This window comes from Scatophagus argus, chromosome 20 (assembly GCF_020382885.2).
Source record: "Scatophagus argus isolate fScaArg1 chromosome 20, fScaArg1.pri, whole genome shotgun sequence".
NCBI lineage: Eukaryota > Metazoa > Chordata > Actinopteri > Scatophagidae > Scatophagus > Scatophagus argus.
The window spans coordinates 5,613,751-5,632,446 of record NC_058512.1 but is presented as its reverse complement, the minus strand read 5'-3'; the positions used below and the strand labels follow the sequence as shown (position 1 = coordinate 5,632,446).

Genomic DNA, 18,696 nt, shown 5'->3' with positions numbered 1-18,696 from the left:
ATGTGGACACGGACACACGCACACACACACAGACTGAGGATTATTGTGCTTTACAGAAATCTCATCTTTATTTTCTTCTGAGGTTTGTTTCTGATGATCCAGGAGAAGTTGTAAGGATGAATCCCAGCTGATGATTATGGATTTCACAGAAACAGTCTGAAAACACACACACACACACACTCACACACACTCACACACACAGTTTCACCGACCTGAAAAGACATGCTCTCACACTGCACTGACAACGTCATTTCATATTTAAGTATTTCCTTCTTGGTTTTAGATAGACTCTATAAAGTTAAAATATCTATATGTAGATTTATTTTCCAGTTTCAGAACAAGTATTAAGACAGAGGATTGGATTGCTTCAATGCAATAGTTATCATCATCTGTGGTACAAGGTTTTTTCTTTATGTTTTGGCTAAAACCTTGTGCTTTTATTGAAGATTGTTGACACACAAGTCATGTCTGTATCTGAAATACTGAGTGTGTGACCAGTTAAGGGTGATATTATTGCTTCACTGCTTCTCACGCACACAACTTCGACATTATAGACTCTACAAATGGATTTGCGCAGTGCACTGTCTGGTGTGTAATTGCTTTTCCTACCCTACCGTGAACAATGATGCTACTCTGTAAGTGCGGCCAAGCATCACACTTGACTATGGAGCTTCTGGATCGCAGGTTTAAGGTACAGTAGATGCTACAGCAGCCAGAAAGAATAAGATCTGAGTGCTAACAGGTACTATTGTAGGTTGTGTTTTCATATTAAACTCAAGTGTCTAATTAACAAACACTTACACACACATACACACACTAGCTTAACAAGCCTTTGTCTTTGTTTTTGCAGCTTCACCCACAAAATATAACAGCGACTTCTGATTCTGAACATTGAGGTGACCCATCCATTTAGGATGTTGGGATTTAAGAGCTGCTGGCACCGGCTTCATGTGGTCTGCTGGGAAGACAAAAAGAACAAAACAGAGACATTAAAGGTGGGTATGTTTATGTATGGGTGACAGATCGCTGACACAAGGCCATTTCTCTTCCATGTGTGAACTTAAACGTCTTGGAGAGGACTTACTCTGTTCTGGCTGCTGCTGTTGGCTCTGGTCCCAGCAGAAAACTGTTCACTCTTAAATGAAAGAAGAGTGGCTGTTAGAGCAGAATTTATTGTTCTAACGCACTGATATTTTGTGAATTTGAAGACACATGCGACTTATGATTCAATGCACAATTAGTCAGCCAGAGATTAGTGTGTGAATACTACACTTTCATTTCTGCATTTATGTTCAGGGTAATAGATCATTCTGCAATAAGGACTGGCTCATTTATTTTACTGTAATGATAAATGAGATAAAGCGACACATTTAGCATCTCTAGCAACTTTTTTTTGTCTCCTTCCTGTAATTGCAACCATAGCCAAATCCAATTGGTCCTCATCCAGCAGAAGAGTCCCTGTGATCTAAAAGTGAGCCATCTGATAAATGAGCACTCCAGCCAAGGATAAAACTGAGGCAGGGGCCACTGCCTCCACAGAGGGAATTAATTAGAGGCAGGGGAGTCGATGCTTACTTTGAGTTCTCTGCTGCTTCCTTCAGTTCCTTGTCAAGTCTGGAGGTGAGAGTTCAAATGACAAGATGAATATAAAGTCATTTGAAAAGACAACTCAGGCTTGGAAGAGGTTGAGGTGGTGTAACATTTGGTGGCTTTAAGGGACTCACCTAATGATGCACTCTGGGATCTGGATGCAGTCCATAGGGATGAATTTCTCAAGCTCGTCCAAACTGGTCACATACTTTATCTTACTGCTGAACTTGGCACTGGTACAATAACAGCATGTGGGCACACACACACACACACACACACACACACACACACACACGCAGCACAGTTTAAGTAACTTGCTTGACAATTCGCAGGTTCTTGTTCATAAACCATAATGATGGTACTAAAGGAAAAGTCACAGGAACATCAAAGTTAAGACAGTTAATCCTGAAGGTGAATGTCTGAACTAAATTTGGAGGTCATCCATCCAATCATTGATGAGACATTTCTCTAAAAACCAAAGATGTCAATCTCATGGTGGTGCTGCAGAAACATTTGAGGGATCACCAAAGTGGCATGGCAAATAAAAACGTGATAATTCTTACCTGATGAAAGGCTTGGTGATGGCTAGAATGGTCCTGATAAACCATGATGGGTGGAGAATAATGAAAGATTTCAAATTTTTCCTGAGCCTGAAGACAACACAGTATATCACATTAGGCATGTCCACACTGGCTCATTTTGACTTTAGAGATTCAAATGTTTTGAGTCATAAAATGCTACTGGTATCTCACAAGATATCAGATAACAGGTGTGAGTGAACAAGACAGACCTTCTGTCAATCATCTGATAGCATTTCTTCAGCCAGCCAAGACCAGGCATTCTTCTGTGGGGTGTGGCTCCATTCAGGTACACAATCATGTAGTCCTCCGCCACCATCAGCTCCAGTGTGCTGATCACGTAACTGAAGACAAACACACATACAGACATACACTAAGAAAGTATACCTGTAAATTGTATATTGGACTAAACAGAAGTCAGTACCCACCACATAACCCTTTTAAGTAAAAATTCAAGAAGAGAAAGAGTCTGAAGCCATGCTAGCACTGTGCTTTGGCATACACAGCTCACAATAACAGTGGTGACATGGTACCATATGGCCCAAGTCCAGGCTCTTGCTAATTATCACTAAAGAGGCTGTATTGAGTATTTAACTTTAAATTTTGACCAGAAATATTGTTATTCATCCTGAGAGAACGTGAATGTCTATTTCTCATTCCTTGAGCCACACTGCTAGCATGGCTGAAATTTGAAAAACACACTGGACTCTGGAGAACAATGATACTACTCCTTAAAATAAGTCAAAATGAGGCTCAGTAGTGTGTGTGTGGCCTCTACGTGCCTGTATGACCTCCCTACAACGCCTGGGCATGCTCCTGATGAGGTGGCGGATGGTCTCCTGAGGGATCTCCTCCCAGACCTGGACTAAAGCATCCACCAACTCTTGGACAGTCTGTGGTGCAACTTGGCATTGGTGGATGGAGCAAGACATGATGTCCCAGATGTGCTCAATTGGATTCAGGTCTGGGGAATGGGCAGGCCAGTCCATAGCATCAGTGCCTTCGTCTTGCAGGAACTGCTGATACACTCCAGCCACATAAGGTCTATCATTGTCTTGCATTAGGAGGAACCCAGGGCCAACCGCACCAGCATATGGTCTCACAAGGGGTCTGAGGATCTCATCTCGGTACCTAATGGCAGTCAGGCTACCTCTGGCGAGCACATGGAGGGCTTTGCAGCCCCCCAAAGAAATGCCAACCGACAACATTACTGACCCACTGCCAAACCGGTCATGCTGGAGGATTTGCCAATCTTGGTGTTCTCTGGCAAATGCCAAACATCCTGCATGGTGTTGGGCTGTAAGCACAACCCCCACCTGTGGACATCGGGTCCTCATACCACCCGCATGGAGTCTGTTTCTGACCGTCTGAGCAGACACATGCACATTTGTTGCCTGCTGGAGGTCATTTTGCAGGGCTCTGGCAGTGCTCCTCCTGTTTCTCCTTGCACAAAGGTGGAGGTACCGGTCCTGCTGCCGGGTTGTTGCCCTCCTATGGCCTCCTCCACATCTCCTGATGTACTGGCCTGTCTCCTGGTAGCGCCTCCATGCTCTGGACACTACACTGACAGACACAGCAAACCTTCTTGCCACAACTCGTATTGATGTGCCATCCTGGAACGAGCTGCTCTACCTGAGCCACTTGTGTGGGTTGTAGACTCAGTCTCATGCTACCACTAGAGTGAAAGCACCGTCAGCATTCAAAAGTGACCAAAACATCAGCCAGAAAGCATAGGAACTGAGAAGTGGTCTGTGGTCTCCACTTGCAGAACCACTCCTTTATTGGGGGTGTCTTGCTCATTGCCTATAATTTCCACCTGTTGTCTATTCCATTTGCACAACAGCATGTGAAATTGTGAAATTTATTATTATAAATGACAAATAGCAAATACTTATGAGCCAAAACAATTGTGGAACAACTAGGATATGTTTGTAGTTCTTACACTGTAGCCTACGTAAAATAACTTCATACTACATCAAAGTGCCTGTAACGTCCAGACAAGAAAGGACAAAGGAAACTTTGTCATTTTAATCTTACAAGAGAAAATGGCAAAATGCAAGAGCAAGAAATGGAGATCCATGTTTTGTGAATCTGAAAGCCAGCAATATGAGGAAATAAGTGTCACATACTGTGTTGCTCTGTATTTGGAAAGCTAGCAGCATTTTTAAGATTCCACTCCTCTGATGTCAGCTTTGAGAAATTGGTACAAATGTTGCTTCATGGATGAGCTGTTTTGCTTCGAATTTCTTCTTTTTCCCTTCTCTGCATTCATCTCAGCACCTCAATCAGACCTCTACCTTTTTAAAATCCAATACTCTGATTCAAACGAAAAAGAAACCTTTATCTTTCCTTCTCATTTCTCTTCTCAACCCCCCCACCACCACACCACCTTCTCTCCTTCTTCTCAGTCAGCAGGGAACTTTATCACCTCCTTTGAAAATAAAGTTGACAATTCTCAGCTAACATAGTCCTTGTAGTTCTCTCAGAAACTCCTGTAACTTCAGTGACTTTGGGTTCAGTCTAACTCTCCTCCCCTCCTGATCCAATGTCATTCTCCAGCTTACAACCCAACACTGCCGGTCCACTCTGTTTCATGACTATTGCGATCATCTCCTACTGACATCAATCTGCATACCATTGACCACCCAGCTATAGTTAACTCCTCTTCCCAAGGATTCAGACCTCAAGCCATCTGGCATCCGAAACTGCAGACACTACGGTTTACCTCCTTTCATTTCTATCCAAAACTCTCAGATATGCCAGCTTACTCAGTATCTTTCACAGAACAGCCTGTGGGATCCCAACTATGCCGTCCAAGCATGAAATGCAACCGTGCCAGCACGACAGTGAGGACATGAACATGGGAGGTTTCGCAAACAAGCTAGACTATCACTTCATTTTCTCTTACTTTTTTTTAAGAGAGCTTTCCTTATTCAGAGGGGCTATGCCTGATTTAAAGAACAGGTATCATCCTCTGCATGCTAAATACTGTCAGAATAAAACATCTTTTGGGTGAGGCGATTGACTTTGTCCTCTTGGAACCATGAATGATCTCATGGCAATTCATCCAGTGGTTTTTAGCCATGCTTGAGGCACTGCTCTGTGGATGGCAGCTTCAAAAAGTCTGACAGTTCATCAGTCTACTTTGGTTCAGAAATAACTCAACATTTACAAAATAAATTTGTAGATACATTCATCCATGGTTCCCAGAGGATCCAGAGTCCAACTCACTTTGGCTCCCCCGATTCATCTGCAGCACCATCATGAGGTTAACATTTGTGGTTCTGAGCGGGGTCTCAACAACTATTGGATGAATTACCATGAAATTTGACACACAAAATTTATATGTATACAAATATACATGTTCCCCACAGGATGATCTATAATCACTTTGGTGATCTCTCAAAAAATGTACCTAAAACAACATCAAAACCAATAACCAATGGCATTCCCTCAACTACTTTATATTTAGCTCCAGCAAGCTAACTTACAATACTAAGATAATTTTTCACTTCTGGCAACAAACCAGCTCCAGACTGAACAAATCAAAAAGCGAAAACCATGTGTCCTTCAGCGCAACAGGCCAATCATTCCAACATCAGAGGAACTGATGAACTGATGACTGCCAAAAAATTAAAAAGCCAGGCCAGTGTAAAACAAAGAGGAAAAATTAAATGAACTGATCAAAGTTTGTGCTTGTCATTACAGTACTCACAGGAAGAGGTTCTCCATGATTTCATGGTAGTCTTCCCTGTCACTGTCTGGGAGGAAACAGGCTGCAAACACTATGATGGCATTCACTCCGTTTCCATAGTAGCCTGAGTGCAAACACATAAAAATAAAAGTAATAAGAGTTAACTTGACCTTGTTTCATTGTTATTGAGAGCTTAGCCTTAATTAGCATAGGTTTCATAAGTTGATTGCTCCCTTATTTTTTCGCTTTTTTGTACCGTTAATCTGTCAATCTCGCTTCCTTTGTCTGAATGTCTTCCCACTCTTGTTTCCTCTCACTACTTTTCAGATTAATGTAATTTCCTTTTATTCAACAACCCATTCATCTCTAGATTTGGTGTCACTCAGACAGAAGGTCTTTTATCTAAATTACAAAGCTTGTGATATTGGCTGTTCAGTAGCATACTTCTCTGTTTCCATGAGAGGCTGCGTTTCACTTAAGCCCACAGCACAGTGGGAAGAGAATGCCCTACCTGCTGTGGTTAGGGGTCTGATTTCCACCAATAATGGCAATATGGCCAGTGCTTATATAAGCCACAAGTTTAACAGGGTGCAGGCCCATGACCCTGGGGTTTTAGAGGGCCCCACAGAGAGGGAAAAGAAAAGCCCTGGCTGTGAACACCCTTTGTTTGGTCCTGGTCTCCTAGAAGCCTTAATGTAGCTTGAGATGAGTCAAACATTAAAGGTACAAAAATCAACATTAACTGTTTTAGTAAGGGTTGGGCTAGCACATAAAAACAGATATTCCTTGAATTTGCGGTTTGTACAGAAGACCTTAAATGGTTACTCTATTAAATGAAAAAGAAAGCTATTTTAATGAATGAATACATTCTTTCAAGCAAAAATGACAAAAATGTTTTAGTTTTTGAAAGGATATGTTCTTTTGATTTGAGCGACGTGGGAGTAAATTGAACATCTTTTGTTTTTTGGAACGATAGTTGAAAAAAATGTTTTACTTGGCCTTTGGGAAATTATGATCTTTCTTAATCCATCATGATTTGCTGACATTTGAATGTTTAGAGAGCTGGGAAAAATATTTGCTTCAATATATATATATATATATATATATATATAGTATTCACACTGCTTTGCTTTTTCCACATTTTGTTATGTCACAGTCTCATTCCAAAATGGATTAAATTCATTTTTCCCTCAAAATTCTACACAAAAACCTCATAATGACAAAGGCAAACAAGTTTGCTTGAATTTTGTGCTTGTGATCAATACTTTGTTGAAGCCCCTTTAGCAGCAAATACAGCCTCAAGTCTTTTTGAGTATGATTCTATGATTCTATAAGCTTGTCAGCAAGGATGTCTCTGTATATTGCTGCAGTCATCTTTCCCTCGACCCTTACTAGTCTCCCAGTTTCTGCTGCTGCAGAACATCCCCACAGCATGATGCTACCACCAGTATGCTTAACATTAGGAATGGCATTGGTCTGGTGAGGAGCAGTGCCTGATTTCCTCCAGACATGACACTTGTCATTCATATAAGAGCTTGATATTTGCATCATCAGACCAGAGAATCTTGTTTGGCTGTTTGGAGAATTTGGCTTGGTTTGTGCTGCGACACGCGGCGGCAACTGTGAGGGCTTATATAGACAGGTGTGTGCCTTTCCAAATCATGCCCAATCAGCTGAACTTACCACAGGTGGACTCAGCTCAAGTTGTAGAAACCTCTGAAGGATAATCAATGGAAACAGGAGGCACCTGAGCTCAATTTTGAGTGTCATGGCAAAGAATGTGAATGCTTATGTCCATGTTACATTTTTTGTTTTTCAAATTTGCAAAAAACTCAAGCAAACTTGTTTCACTTTGTAATTATGAGGTATTTTGTGTAGAATTTTGAGGGAGAAATTTAATTTAATCCATTTTGGAATGAGGCTGTAACATAACAAAATGTGGAAAAAGTTAAGCAGTATGAATGTTTTCCAAATGCACTGTACACACACACACACACACACACACACACACACACACACACACATATATATATATATACATATATGCAGGTGATATTCAAGATGCACAAAACATCCATAGTTGATGATGATGGTAAAATACTTTTTTGATAGTCACCTCCGTGGGAGATGACTCTCTGGTAGGGCTCAATAAGCTTCATGTTGATGCGGTGTTCCTGTTCCCCAATGATGACCGTCCTCCATAGTCTGCCATCTTGGCGCTCCTCCTCAGCACTGTATGTTGGTATTGGTTCATAAGGTTCACTTATCCCACTCCTATTGGCTGCATTGGGGTCTGATAAAATTCAAAATACTGTTTTATGGGTCATTCTTCACAGACATTTTATACTTCTGTAAGAACATTAACAAGTGAGCTGTTTTCACCATATCTGGAACCTGAACCTGAAGCAGCTAAATGGAATTCTGCAATCTCTAATTTTGTTTTCCTACTTTGAATGCTAAAATGTCTTCTGAAAAGTTGTTTGGAGAATTACATTTTTAAAATAAATTAAATACAAAATATAATATCATGTGTTATACTTTTTGAAAATAATCTTGACTGAACAAAAATTACAGCATCACTGTCTTCACATTTTCCCTCCTCTACATCATGATAATTCAGGATTATGGGGTGTCAAACTGGCCATGTTTGTAATCTGAAAACCCACCTTCCCAGTCCATTTCATGGTCCGTGTAGTCGAGGTAATCCCCCTCATCTGGAGTGTCGAGGTCGTCAACATTAATGTAGAGATCATCTGGCGTCTCCCCCAAGTCATCCTCGCTCTGGTCCAGTGACAGGCTGATACGAGGGGCAGATAGCTTTTTCCTTTGGGAAGGACCTCCTTGCAGGGGTAGAGATGTAGGAGGGACTGCAGAAAACCATATATAAAGACATTTTATATATCAGAAACAATTTTTTTATATGCTCACCTCAGTGTGTATTCTTATACTCACCTGGTCTGCCCTCACCCCCCTCAGAGTTCATTTTACTCTCTGATGCCAGGTCCATCCCAAGGAGGACCTGAAAGATGACACTCACAGGGTCAGTGGAAACTAAAATAACAATCCAGTCCTCTTGTTCGGTGCCTTGCATTTAATTCAGTAACATTCATTGATCTGCAAACAAGAAGGTTTATCTGATTTTTGACCATCGATAGTGGAATGTAACAAAGTACATGTAGTACTGTACTCCAGTGTATTTCAGGGAAAAATATTCTTACTTCTTAGTCCACTGCATTTATTTATTCATTAATTTAGACTGTAATCTTGATCTCTAAAATTTCACATGTAAAACACATGATTAACCTCTAAATTATGACACATTCTTGCAAATTTACCCACCCAGCAATAATTAAAATATAAAATAGTTAAAAAAAATAACTCCACCTTGTCCAGCTACAGTACAGGAATAAAATACTACATCTTTGCTTCATCAAATATTGTTGGACCAATTAATCAGATGCAAATGTATCGGTTTCAGTGTATATGTTGGCTGATAGAAATGTCAGCACATATTTGCCAAACTAGGTTGTAAGATATTGTAGAAACAGTGTCATCATTGCATAGTTTGTCCACCAGTGATCACTGATCCGTAGCAACATCGACTGATGCATCTCAATCCGATTTTTTAAACTCTCAGCCTGTGTGGATACAAGAGGCCCCCAAAGACCAGCATGTGTGAATACCACCTGTACTGAATTTACTTGTCCAATACACCTATTTTAATCTATTTTACAGATAGATTTCCAGTTATGAGAGAACCCTAGAGGTAAAAACAAGAGTGGTAAGGTAGTAAGAGGACAGAAGAGAGCAGTGGGAGGGCAATGAGAAAGATGTTGAGGGTTAAAGGTCATCTTCTCTTGAGAATAATCCTTCCATTCAAAGTGGAGGAGTGGGGGAAGGAACAGGGCTTATTACATCACGACAAGCTCATTCCCCCTCCTCGCTGTCTTTTTCTAGTGCTGATTCAAAGCGAATGGCTGCATGCTTGCCTGAGCACAGATTGGGCAGACATGCAAATTCACAGTGTGTCACGTGTGCTCATTCGCATGAAAAAGAAACATCCTTGTTCCTCCACGGCAGCCTCTGCCCGGAACGAGGAAGATGTGATTGCATTAGCAGCTGCAGCAGCAAAAAAAAAAAAAAAAAAAAAAAAAGGCTGAATGGTTGTTTCCTGTACAGTGGAAATGACTGTCATGATGACGATTCACAGAAATATGTAGTATGTGCATACACACGCAAACAGAGATAACATACAATGACATTATGCTCCTAAACTGCAGAATAAGAAAATCAGCATCAGCTGTTATGTGCATCCTCCATGGAGGATGCTGGGCTGCCTCAGATCCACTTCTACAGCACAGTGCTGATGACAGCAGCCCCTCCCTCACTTCCTGTCTTCTGGTTGTCAGAAAAAAACATATCCCTTTTACTCTTCTTTTGTTATCTCCGCAGATTAAAATCCTTCTACTCACCACTGCTGGGGCTTGGGAATTTCTGTCCTCGTGCGTTTCAGAGCATGGATATACTTCCAAGTTCCCTGCCTATTTCCTGCTCCCAGCCTCTCGATGGAGATGCTCAGCTTACAAACAGCTCACAGCTTCCACCATTTTGTGGTCACATGATCTGGGCCACTACCAAATAAGGATGATCACCTGCTGTAGCAGCTCTCTGCCACAGCGGCTTCCTCAGGCAGTGCAATTGAATGGTGCTGTAGGAGGGTACATTTGTGTCATTATTATCCTCATCTGGAGGGGATAAACTCTGTGTGTATGCATAGCTGTATATGTTATTACTCCACACGAGAAGTGTGGGACTATTATTAATGCCTGACAGCAGTGGTTTGACAGTTTATGAGCCTTGCTGTGCAGCTATGACATTTTATTACTCCTCAAGAAAAGAACAATAACAATCAGAAATAAAAACACTGACAGCTTCATGTGTTGATAATATTCACATACTTTGTCACATGCTGATTTAAAAAAAAAAAAGAAAAGAAAAAGAAAAAAAAGCAGCGAATGATCCAGAGCAAATACTTAATTCTGTCTATAAGGCAACTTCAACTGTGTCCTTTATATTCTGCATTAGTGCTGAACTTTTCAACCCTTGAACAAGCAAACTATAGCCACAAAAGCAGATAAAATCAATAGTACCTAGACAGTCTCTCCTTCCGTGTGGAAACAGGCATTGTTCCCTCCACACGTCTAACCACACGTCAATGAATGCCTCTTTTAACTTACCACTGTTCAGTCCCAACAGTTAGACAGGAAGACAGAGACCAGCATGGCAGACCTTTTGCACATTGTTGACCACTGTCTGGTACAAAGGTTGCTTGCCGCAGCATGTCAGTCAGTGTGACCACGCCTGGAGTTCCGAGAAGACACGCCTCAAAACAGCCTTAAGTTAATCAGTGCCATGCAGCTGCAGTCATATATCATAAGATGGATGAAACATTTCTGTTCAAAAACTTCCTTTTTTTTTCTAACAATTTTTAATGTCAAAATAAAATTCTGTGCAAACTGACAGGAAAGATAAGGAAAGGTGCAGAGTCCAGTTTTCTTAAAAGCACATATTACGTATGGCTTTAATATTTATATTCTAAAAGTTAGTGAAAGTGGGGAAAAAAAGAATTGTTTCATAGGCGACAATATTGTTCTTGCACACATACAGTCATCAGGATGAATATAAACTAAGTCACTGTAGTCACCCCGCAGGCCATTCTTTCATTTCCTCCTTCCAGAGCTGTTGCATTCTTCATGGATAAGATTTTGTCAAACCAGTTTGCACCCTTGACTGATTGTTTGTCAAGCAGTAATTATATATTACGAACTCGTCTGTAACAGTTCAGCACAATAATTAATTGTCATTGCAGTTGTCCATTTTTCTCCCATTGCAGTAGAAAATCGGCTTTCCTGTGATGAACTGTGAAAGAAATGGCACATACTGTGTTTTACAGTGCTGACATAAATGTGAATTACCCCTGTGTGATGTTTTTGAATAAGCTGTGAATGCAGCACATGACAGATAAAACGTCCATAAAAGTGTTACAAGGTGTGACTGTACAACTTTTAAACGTGAAACCCTCACTTCATTCTGCAATCCCTTTATTCAAGGTTGAAGTTATGAAGGTTATCGATGAAGAGCGTGTCTTTGACGGCTTTGAACACAACCCGGATGTTCTCTGTGTCTGTGGCGCAGGTGAAGTGAGTGTAAAGGGGTTTATGGTGCTCGCGGTGCTGGTCCTTGTACATTTTCAAGATGAAATCTTTCGCGGATTCAGCATGACACCGAGGCCCTGTGAGGGACAAAGTGGTCAAAGTAAGAGGGAATCTGTGCATTTTGAGGAAATGTAATTCTGAGAGATCACTTAAGATAAGAGCTGTCTCCATAATCAAATCTGTTCACCGCTCCTAATATAACAGACACTCAATGGTTTACTCTTTAGCGAGTAATAAAGAGATTTCAGATCAGAATTAATGCTGCAGTTAATGATTATTTTAACTGTTGATTAATCTGCTGATTATATTCTGCATTTATTTTTAAAATTTTATTTTGTAATCTGCAACCTGTCGATGGTCACCCCAAACAAACAGAGGGCAGCATATCACCAGAGTAACTGCTAAACGCTGCTTACTCGAGTCTCTGCAGTAGCTATTGATGACTGTAGCTACTACCTTCCATTATCTAGTTAGCAACTGCAGTCTGCCTGGCCTGGAGTGAAGGAGGGAGTGAGGTACTAAGTGGTTTTGAGGAACAAAACGAGAGATGATATGCTTTACCGGTATAGGCTGGGAAGTACGTCACCAAATGAGACTGTGTGATTTTCTCCTCTAGCAAGTCTGTTTTGTTCAGGAAGAGGATGATGGAAGAATTTTGGAACCAAGGGTATGAGATGATGGTCTTGAACAAGGCGATGCTCTCACTCAGTCGATTCTGAAGAAGTGACAAAAGTTATAAAAGGACTAAGGAATAATTACTGAGAGCAAATACAGAATAGCCATGACACAAGAAATCAATAATCAAATTTTGAATCAGAGGAGACTGAAAGGCTTTTGAGCTTACATCATCCTCACTCTCGTAAAGGACTTGATCGTACTCGCTGATTGCCGCCAAAAATATGATGGAGGTGACATTCTCAAAACAGTGGATCCATTTCCTCCTCTCTGAACGCTGACCACCCACATCAACCATCCTAGAGACACATAACATAACCACATAACCTTGAGGGAAATCTGAGGGCACTGCTGGATGCCAGAACGAAATCATGGATGCAATTTTTCATGTGTTATTTTGATCAGAAAGCTTGTCAGATCTTTGCAGTTTCTTTCAATTTTCTTATTGTTTTTGCTGTTGCAGGTAATAACGACACTCTACCTGAAGAGGACTTTTGAAAGGTCAAATGGATACTCTATGATACCCGTGGTGGGGACCCTGACCCTCAAGATGTCCTGCAGGGTGGGGATGTATGACACAGCTGTGATTCTGTCCAGGTCACTCAGGTAACTGAAAAGTTAACATCAATTCATCCAGTTCAATATCCTGTCACAAACCTGACCAGATGACATACAGCAATTTCTACTTGTGATGTGCACATTAATAAGCTTCATGAGCACTAATCAGCTCTCTTTTTTTCACAGTGCCAAAAGTTTGGTTGTCTGGAAAAACTTTGGGGCTTATTTAGGCTAAATGATACGAAATAAATAAAAACTTACTATTTGGCAGAATCGGATAACTGAAATTCCCTCCTGCGCTCGTAGCACCTTTGAACACCGTGGTCATTCCACACTCTCTTAATAGCGTCTGCCTGCCAAGCCTCCAACATGGACACCTGGTCTGCCTCTATTTGGCTTATCTTCTCTGCATGGCTCTGAAACACACAAAGCATCCACAAGGGACTTTTCTAAACACAATCTTTCAGTGTTTGACTGACCTGTTATTAGATCACTAGGAGGATAAGAACTGCAACAGAACTCCGTATGGTGGATATTGGTGGATTTTATGAAAACCAACAAAAACTGTAAAAAGTACAAATGGTTTGCAGAAGCTCATTTTAAGCCATGTTAGCATTGTGGCTCTGTGGATGCCACACCCCATTCACCACACTGGTCCAACTGAAATATCTCAACTGTTAGATCAGTCGCCATGCAGTTTCCTACAGACATTCATGTCCTCTAGATGATAAAACCTAATGACTTAAGAGATCCCCAGCCATGTTTTTCTTGCACCACAGTGAGGTTGACATTTGTGGTTTTGAGTGAAATATCTTTGGTGCATGTACTTCACAGGGTAAATTTTAACAAGGATCCCTTGACTTTTCCAGTCAAAATTTTAATTCATCCAGTTCTTATGAACTGCAAAGCAAATTACATTCCAATAATCCTCAGATGTATGGTATGCTAAGTGCTTATTAGCAAATGTTAGCATGCTCACATTAGCATTTAGCTCAAAGCACCTCTGTGCCTTAGTGCAGCCCAGCAGAGCTTCTGGCATGGCTGTAGACTCTTCTTAAGAGTCTTGTTAACTTGTCAGTGATGCACTGAACCTTATGAAATGCTACATAGCACATCAGTATTGTCTCTTGCACAGTTTCTCACAATGTTCTGGTCATCGATGTAGTCAATCTGCAGAGTCTTCATGGCCTCGATCAGCGCCCGAATGGCTGTGATGATGTTCTGAAACACCAGGCGAGTGAAACCTTTTCTGTCAGTTTCAGTGTATCCGTTGCCATGGATGATCCTCATCTGTTTGATAAAGGTACTCTTCCCACTTTCACCGGTCCCTAGGCAAATAAGATGAATGAGACCGAAGGATAAGAAATGGAGAAAGATCAAAGCATTGCCATAAATAGGAGAAATTAAAAAAAAAAATTAACTTCATCGATTAGTTGTAGATAAACGGGATTTTAGCAGCAGCAGCTAAAAAGGCAGCATTCTTAAGGAACATTAAAATATAAGATGCTAAAAGGTTATTATACTTATTTTCTCAAGCTACAGATGTGAGTAGGTGTATGAGTGTGTGCACATATACTTGGTTTCCTTAAGCTGCCAACCTTTCATGTGGTTCCATAGAAAACCCCATTGCTAATGTTATTTTTGTTAGGTTCAGCAGCATATAAATATGAAGGTGTAACAGTACACCTGCACAGCATAAAAACAGATATAAACAAATCAAATCAAATGATTAGAACAGTGTGGACCAAAGCTAAAAAAAAAAACTGAAAAGAGAAAGGATAACATAAACAATATAAATCAATAAAAACATTATGTATGTAAGCGTGTTATTTCTCCAAATGTCCATGAGTCTATGTGTCTATCAACAGCCATGTGCCCTTGAGAGCCAAGCGCCTAAAATACCTAAAAATGTTAACCATTAGACTGACCTTTACAGGAGGATATTCCACTCTCAAAACTGCCTAACTCAAGTTCATGTGTAACGTATTGTTTCCAACATAAACAGCAGTTAAGTTTTTATAAGTGGGCTGTTTTGATGGTTCTATGAGAAAACAGGCCCAATGTCTGAATTATTATGAACTTTAATATTCATTCATTTGACTGGTGTTAACGCATCATTGTCATTGTTGCAATTCAGACAGAAGCAACAACAACAAAAAAAGACAAACAGACTTGTACTGACCTACTATGGCTTGTACAGTGAAGCATTATTACTGGAGATTTGTTGCTGGAAAACCGAGCAACAGTACATCAAGCCTCAATATAAATCTTACAAAAGCATGCAGCAGTCTAACTTCATTTGAATGAGGAACTAAAAGGTTATCGAGTGCTGGCTCATCAGTGCTTCACCAGCTATTTGAAGAATGTAAACACTAACCAGTAACTCAAAAAACACATACCAAAGCCTTGCTATCTATTGATCCAGATACTTTTGTATTTGCTGGCTTTGTCAGCTCAGCCCCAATGAACTGGATCACACTCATTTATCTTTCCAAAATTAAATCTATAGTTGCTCACAACCTGCAAACCTAAGTGATAACATGTTCTCATTGAAAACCACTTTCTTCCAAAACCCACCCAACATCTGTCCCCACACAATTCAGTACTTTACAGTTCAGTAAACCCACTGACTTTTTTCTTCTAGTGGCAAGATGAAATCGACGTTTTTGGCTTTTAGTGAAATGTCCCAATAAACATTTGGAGGATTAACATAAAATTTAGTACACACATTCGGTGTTCAGAATATGATCCATTCATTTTCCATCTAACACACAACATCATCAGGTCAAAAATTTAATTAGTCCTGTACTTTTGTGAACAAAAACTACATGCTGTGCTTTGTGTTAATGTGCTAATATAGAGCTGGTGTGAACTTCTGGGTTCTGGTCCCTAAAGAAAGATAAACCTCATCCAAAATCCAATCAACATTTGTATCTATGCAAATTAAAACTACAATACAGCCTTGGAGAAGAGTCTTTCTCAACAGTGTACTGTGTTGTGTGCCTCCTATGATTTCTACTACTGTAGTTTTAAAACATTTGTCATTTTTAGCTGTCTTTATTGAATACCATTTCCCATAAACTCTCGGCTGCAGGGTGAGCTATTGACAAGACCAGCATTATGTCCTCAAGTGCCAATTGCAAAGGCCAAACAAAAATGTAGTCAGTCTTGTAGCAGGTTGCGAAACAAATACAGTAAATAATCCAGATGTCCAGTTCCCCGTTGTGCTTGGAAAGTAAAAGAATCCCAAAAGGAGAGCGGGGAGTTTGTACGAGCCTCCAGAGAACAGTAAACCTTAATTTTGGCATCAGTGCAAATTGTCAAAAATTAAATAGGAAACTACAAACCACATTAATAACCAAGGCTTTCAGAATGAGAACTGAGACACATAAGACACATGAATGTTCACTGTCATTGAGGTAAACAGCTGAATGATGCTGGTGACTACTGATGGATGGCTTGTTTGAGTGAGAGGCTGCCAGAGTACAGTCATACAGTACAGCAGTATAGTCGTCACCGACTAAATCTCAACCCAGACCAGAATAAACAGTTGGCTATGAACAGCTTGGACAACAGCTAGCCTAACGATACCTGGTAGTCCAATAGCAAAATCTGGTCACCGTGTTAACTCACTGATTCACTTGGATGAGGGAAGGCAGAAGGAGCACGACAGCCTACTGATCAACACCAACTTATACAGGTGTCACCAGTGCAGGTTGTAAAATAATAAATAGACATGAACAAAGGTTTGATTCACAAAAAATAAATGCATAAATCAAATTGTGTTAACAAACTATAGAAGCTTTTCTACTCCCCCAAAAAGAGGAGTGGCCACGATGTTTTGCGAAGTGTGTTACTGGTATGCCGCTTTGGTCTATACGGTGACTGCGCACCAAAAAAGAGACAAGTCCATGGGTGAGTTGAGGGAGCTGAGGTTAGCTCAGAAATAATAGCAGCAGAACAGAGAGGACTGAACAGTGTAGATGTTCTTAGACAGCAGGGATCACAGCTAAAGATAATTTAAAAATGAAAAGAGTGCTGGTGAATATTATAGTTCTATCAGCGTTCAGTTTCTATTGAAGTCAGTGAATGCCAGGAACAAGCTTACATAAATGCCGAATGAAAGACTGGCTTGAGTTACAAAAGCACGCTGATGCATTTAGCTCAGAGCTTAAGCCTAATTGTAAAAGGTTCCAGTAACATCACGTAACTCAGTTGAAGCTTTTCATTTTTTAAAACTCATCCAATATCATGAAGGCTCCATCACAATGCAGCTACAGCAGTTTTGTTTCTACTTTTCGACAAATGAGAGCAATTATTGGATAAATCACCATAACCTCATGACTATATTTGTGCCTTCACAGAACAAAAAGATATAAAAGATATGCAAGATATAAAATATATATCCATATATGTCTCTCTCTCTATATATATATATATATATATATATTTTTTTTTTTTTTTTTTTTTTTCAACCTCGCCCTGGTTGGCTCCCCACCAATTTTTTTTTTCTTTTTGTAACCATAAAGTACAGAGTCCACAGCTACCTATTATGATTACTTTCCCTGTATTTTCAGTCGCAGTGATTGTGTGAAGCTCTACTGCACTCACCTAAAAGCAGCAGCTTCAACTCCCGGTGAGACTCTCTTTTATCACGTCGAAGTTGTCGTTCTATTTCTCTGTGTATCCTGACTCTCTCCGTTTCCTCTTCAGATATGCAGCAATCTTCCATTGTTATACCAAAACTAATTAACAGCTGGCAGGGATCAGTAAAATAAATGGATAATGATTTTTCTCGGACAGGCCAGACAAACTTCTGTCCCAGAACAGGTGGATTGGTGACTTTCAGCAGTCATTCTTCCTCATGCACGATCCAGCTCAGGTGCATTCCACATTCCTGCAGTGCAGGGAAGGCGGGCGGATGGGCCGTCCCTGAAAGAAAGGCAGTGAGTTTATGTAGACGGCTCTTGTGTATCTGCTTACAGCTCCACACTCCCATGGGCAGCTGAATTTGAAACTCTTTCCCCCCCATGAGGTTGAGCGCAGGAGGGAAAACCCAATGTAGGACAGTCAGGTGCAATACACCAACACCTCTGTTTATGTGAATTTAATCACTCCAATTAAGAAAAGAAAGCAAACCTCATGAGATGTTTGAAGGTTTTATAGCACCTGAAGGTATCTCTTCCAACTGAGGTGTCAAAATGTCTTGATTTACATACACAACAATTAGGGTTAAAGGGGCGTTCCAGCAATTTCTTATTGCACTTCCATAAAGATCTTTCATTTACACCCCACAGTTAGCAATTACTCCTATCTTTCCAACTTTCATTGTTTCTGTTTAGCTAAGTCTCAAACCCAATCAAAGATAACCCCAATAACATCAACT

General features: G+C 40.4%; 2 protein-coding genes across 4 annotated transcripts; both read right to left on the bottom strand.

Moving 5' to 3' along the window:
- Positions 1-43: 43 nt before the first annotated feature.
- prune2 (prune homolog 2 with BCH domain) lies at positions 44-11,236 on the bottom strand. 3 transcript variants are annotated; one of them, XM_046375320.1, is made up of 11 exons: positions 11,100-11,236; positions 8,815-8,881; positions 8,529-8,729; positions 7,979-8,155; positions 5,884-5,986; positions 2,381-2,512; positions 2,154-2,240; positions 1,725-1,823; positions 1,576-1,614; positions 1,085-1,135; positions 44-958 (listed from the first exon to the last, which is right to left on the bottom strand). In XM_046375320.1, exons 2-11 carry the CDS (start codon positions 8,867-8,869, stop codon positions 925-927), a joined length of 978 nt encoding a protein of 325 aa, XP_046231276.1. In that variant the 5' UTR covers positions 8,870-8,881; positions 11,100-11,236; the 3' UTR covers positions 44-924. The 3 variants fall into 3 exon arrangements, with proteins under 3 accessions (XP_046231276.1, XP_046231278.1, XP_046231277.1); XM_046375322.1 differs by having other exon boundaries at positions 44-955; XM_046375321.1 differs by lacking the exon at positions 11,100-11,236 and adding an exon at positions 10,335-10,471.
- A 718-nt stretch (positions 11,237-11,954) lies between these two features.
- On the bottom strand, positions 11,955-18,245 carry LOC124051700 (guanine nucleotide-binding protein subunit alpha-14-like). The gene is made up of 7 exons (XM_046375318.1): positions 17,922-18,245; positions 14,454-14,638; positions 13,572-13,726; positions 13,234-13,362; positions 12,922-13,051; positions 12,639-12,792; positions 11,955-12,154 (listed from the first exon to the last, which is right to left on the bottom strand). Exons 1-7 carry the CDS (start codon positions 18,040-18,042, stop codon positions 11,964-11,966), a joined length of 1,065 nt encoding a protein of 354 aa, XP_046231274.1. The 5' UTR covers positions 18,043-18,245; the 3' UTR covers positions 11,955-11,963.
- Positions 18,246-18,696: the final 451 nt, after the last annotated feature.

Excerpts from the sequence above, each read along its gene's own strand:
- prune2 (XM_046375320.1), bottom strand. The coding sequence starts at position 8,869 with ATGGACCTGGCATCAGAGAGTAAAATGAACTCTGAGGGGGGTGAGGGC. Across the intron at positions 8,730-8,814 it reads GGGGGGTGAGGGCAGACCAG|TCCCTCCTACATCTCTACCC; the intron begins GTGAGTATAAGA and ends GGTTTTCTGCAG. Across the intron at positions 5,987-7,978 it reads GAGAGTCATCTCCCACGGAG|GCTACTATGGAAACGGAGTG; the intron begins GTGACTATCAAA and ends GTTTGCACTCAG.
- LOC124051700 (XM_046375318.1), bottom strand. The coding sequence starts at position 18,042 with ATGGAAGATTGCTGCATATCTGAAGAGGAAACGGAGAGAGTCAGGATA. Across the intron at positions 13,052-13,233 it reads CTTTCAAAAGTCCTCTTCAG|GATGGTTGATGTGGGTGGTC; the intron begins GTAGAGTGTCGT and ends ATGTGTCTCTAG. Across the intron at positions 12,155-12,638 it reads GTACTTCCCAGCCTATACCG|GGCCTCGGTGTCATGCTGAA; the intron begins GTAAAGCATATC and ends TGTCCCTCACAG.